At 50.4% G+C, this 3,602-nt stretch overlaps 1 protein-coding gene across 2 annotated transcripts; it reads left to right on the top strand.

Annotated features, from left to right (window-relative positions):
- The first annotated feature begins 995 nt into the window (after nt 1-995).
- EMC9 (ER membrane protein complex subunit 9) lies at nt 996-3,408 on the top strand. 2 transcript variants are annotated; one of them, XM_011385495.2, is made up of 5 exons: nt 996-1,429; nt 1,572-1,648; nt 2,517-2,586; nt 2,675-2,769; nt 3,164-3,408. In XM_011385495.2, the coding sequence occupies exons 1-5, from the start codon at nt 1,232-1,234 to the stop codon at nt 3,342-3,344; spliced, it is 621 nt and encodes a 206-aa protein (XP_011383797.1). In that variant the 5' UTR covers nt 996-1,231; the 3' UTR covers nt 3,345-3,408. The 2 variants fall into 2 exon arrangements, with proteins under 2 accessions (XP_011383797.1, XP_023381939.1); XM_023526171.1 differs by having other exon boundaries at nt 1,220-1,429; nt 2,343-2,586.
- Nucleotides 3,409-3,602: the final 194 nt, after the last annotated feature.

Raw genomic sequence — 3,602 nt, 5'->3', positions numbered from 1 at the left:
ACTGAATGTGAATATAGTGGTAGAAAAGGGAGGGGGTACCAGGAAGACAAAGATGAATTAGATGTCCATCCCGTTCTTAAGAAGTCATCCTGAAAAACAGGGTAGAAACTGTTACATGCCATGACAACCATGAAGATAACCCGTATTTAGGAATTTCACAAGGTTATTTCCATCCAGGGATCTCATAAGTGCTTCTTGGAAGAGGTGGCATTTGGGCAGAGCCCTTATAGGTATAATCAGGCTTTGGACAGACAAACGGAAAGCTCTGTAGCTTAGGTCAAGGAATGAAGAAAGGAAAAACATTTCATCACTTATCAGCTCAGAACAAGCCTGGAGGCATAATGAGGTTTCACTGGAAGAATGAATTGGACTCCACAGATGATTGTACTCCTTCTCAAGGGCTGGGAGGGGAAAAAAACTCCCAAAGCATCGTGATGAAGAAATTACACCACAAGACATGAGAAGGATAGATCGGTACATTTTTTTTGGAGGGGGGGGTCTTTTTTCCTCCTCTTTCAGCCAATTACTGTCTTTATTTCTGCAAATATTACATTAAAGAAACCAAGGGCCATGGCACATTTATATTCTAGCCGGTCTAGAATATAAATCTACATAGTAGGAGCAGGGCGGCCGGCTAGGTGTCCAAGTTCGAAGATCCACAGCTGCCGGACAGCCGATGCAGGGCGCGAGGTCCGTCTTGCTGGCTCTTCCGGGCCTTCGGGAGTGCACAGGTAGCAGAGAAAGCTATACTGCAATCAAGAGCCGGAGTCAGATAGCTTAACCAATCAGCGTGCAGGCAGTTCTCTCCTTTGTAGTTGTGAATTCTTTCCAGTTCGCTGGAAACAAAGGCGAGGCAAGGTTTGAACGCGGCCAGTGAGTGGACAAAATGAGAACCTCTAATCCTATCAAAGAGCAGCATGTGGGCAGGACTCCAGAGTCGGATTCTGCTTGGAGCGACGGGCTCTGGGTCTCTGAGACTCGCGCAAATCTGCTTCCTCCCTCTGGGGGCGGGCAGAGGCGGAGTTCGGTGCCGCAGCATGCAATCGGACCGCCTATGTTACAGGCCTGGTTGGGGGCAGACCTCCAGAGCCGCGATCACCTGGAGCCAACGGGCTGCCTTCGAACTGAGGCAGTTACCACCAAACCTAAGTGAGGGGGCACGGAAAGGGCCAGGGAGGGCGCCGGGGCGCTGGAGGAAGCTTCGCCGACGCCAGCTGGGGCTCCGCTCTCCATGGGCGAGGTGGAGATCTCGGCCCGGGCCTACGTGAAGATGTGTCTGCACGCCGCCCGGTACCCGCACGCCGCGGTCAACGGGCTGTTACTGGCGCGGGCGCCGCAGTCGGGAGAATGCCTGTGCCTCACCGACTGCGTGCCTCTGTTCCACAGCCACCTGGCCCTGTCCGTCATGTTGGAGGTCGCGCTCAACCAGGTGCCGCACCTGAATGCCCAACAGCCACCAAGAAACCCTCTAATCCCCTTAGCCCAAACCCATCCTCGGCCTCTTGGCAGCGATGTACACCCACAGGGCGGGTGGCACAATTTAGTTACTGATGGACCTTTTCCGACGGCAGGTGGACGTGTGGGGCGCGCAGACCGGTCTAGTAGTGGCTGGGTACTACCATGCCAATGCAGCTCTAGATGACCAGAGGTGAGTGGGGTAGCCAGAGGCAGAAAGAGTTATGGGGAGGGGGTGGGAGATCAAGAGAACCCCTCTTGGTTATTCCTTCCATCTTTCCTTAATCAAACGCTTAGAATTAGGGACTTGTACAACAGGCAGGGGGCTGGGTACTGGAGTGAGGAAATATAAAGAAATATAAAGATGCTCAGGAGCTGTGGTGGGAGTAGGAAGGACAGCTGTATGTTAATAAGAAAAGGCACACCTGCTTTAAATGAAGTGCCCCCCAACTGTTGAAAGAACACAGGAAGCCCAACTAGCAGCTTTGGAAAAGGAAATTTTTATGCATATAGAAAAAATTATCTACTTATATATTAAGCATGTATCTGGGTCAAATTATACATACTGTTTTGTAATTTGTTTTTCTTCATTTAATAAATATTTGACTTCTTTCCATCTCTACACCAAGATCTGCCTTACTCTAAAGCTATTTGGTATGAATAAGGATCTACCGTAATTTATTTAATGCCTTATATTAAACATTGAGATTGTTTCCAGTTTTTTATTATACTGTCTTATTATTACAATAACTTTTATAAGTGTAATTTCTAGGTTAGCATATGTATAGTATAGTATATAGTTCAAATTTGGATGCTTATGCCAATTACCCTCCAAGACCTTTGATTTCCACTCTCACTAGCAATGTCTGAGCTCCTTTTTCCCACAGCAGTCAAGCATCAAGCAGTCGTGTATGAAGCATCAAGGAAGCCTGACCCCTCCAGGTCAGCTACAGGGAAAGGCAATCACTGCTCCACATCAATGAGACCCGGGAGGCACAGCTCAGATGGATGGGGTCTGCCCACAGTTGGCTCCTCACTCCTTTGATCTTCCCTCTACACAGCCCTGGGCCCCTGGCCTTGAAAATCGCTGGGCGGATTGCGGAGTTCTTCCCCGATGCAGTACTTATTATGGTGAGGCTTGGGTTTGGAGGAGGGGGTTGTAAAGAAAGTAGGAAGGGGGATCCTTGAAGCCCTCACCTGCCCTTCCTTGTCCACACAGTTGGATAATCAGAAACTGGTGCTTCAGCCTCATGTGCCCCCCGTCATCGTCCTGGAGAACCATGGCCTCCACTGGGTCCCCAAGGACAAGAACTTGTGAGTGTCCCACTCTCTCTACCTCTTCTTGGAAACCCATGGAGGCTAGGCCTCTTCTGTCCTTGGTCCTGTCCCATGGGTTGTTCTCTAGACCAGGGATCCCTAACCCCTGGGCTGAGGACCAGTACCAGTCTGTGGCCTGTTAGGAACCGGGCTGCACAGCAGGAGGTGAGTGGCAGGTAAACAAGTAAAGCTTCATCTGTATTTGCAGCCCCTCCCCAGCACTAGCATCACCAACTCAGCCCCACCTCAGATCATCAGGCATTAGATTCTTGTAGGAGCATCGGTCCCTGGTGCCAAAAATGTTGGAGACTGCTGCTCTAGACCTAACTTCTGTCATGTGTTTGGTCTCACTGCCTGCTGAGTTTGACCTCCATGAGGGTTATTATTTCAGAGTCATGTGGAGGGACTGGGAAGAGTCACGGCAGATGGTGGGAGCACTACTGGAGGGCCGGGCTTACCAGCACCTTGTGGACTTTGACTGCCATCTTGATGACATCCGACAGGACTGGACCAACCAGCAGCTCAACACTCGAATCACCCAGTGGGTTGGTCCCACCAATGGAAATGCCTGAACCAGGGCCAGAGGAGGTGGTGTGTGTCAGGATCCAATAAAGAGACTTGAGCTGTTGGGTACCACTAGGACTCTATTTATTGTGCCTAGGAGGCAAGGGGGTGGGGGAGGGGAAGAGAACTCAATAGGTGGAAGGTGGGACAAAGTTTGGAGTGCCCTGTCGAAGATAGGAAGGTCTCTGCTGGACCCATCACAGTATGAGAAAAGGCTCTCAATAGATCATTCCCTTTGTTTCTCCCCTGGGCTTCTTGAGCTTCTC

The sequence above is a fragment of the Pteropus vampyrus genome, unplaced genomic scaffold (assembly GCF_000151845.1).
Source record: "Pteropus vampyrus isolate Shadow unplaced genomic scaffold, Pvam_2.0 Scaffold736, whole genome shotgun sequence".
Taxonomy (NCBI): Eukaryota; Metazoa; Chordata; class Mammalia; order Chiroptera; family Pteropodidae; genus Pteropus; species Pteropus vampyrus.
The sequence above is the reverse complement of the archived record's forward strand: the minus strand, read 5'-3'. Positions and strand labels throughout refer to the sequence as shown.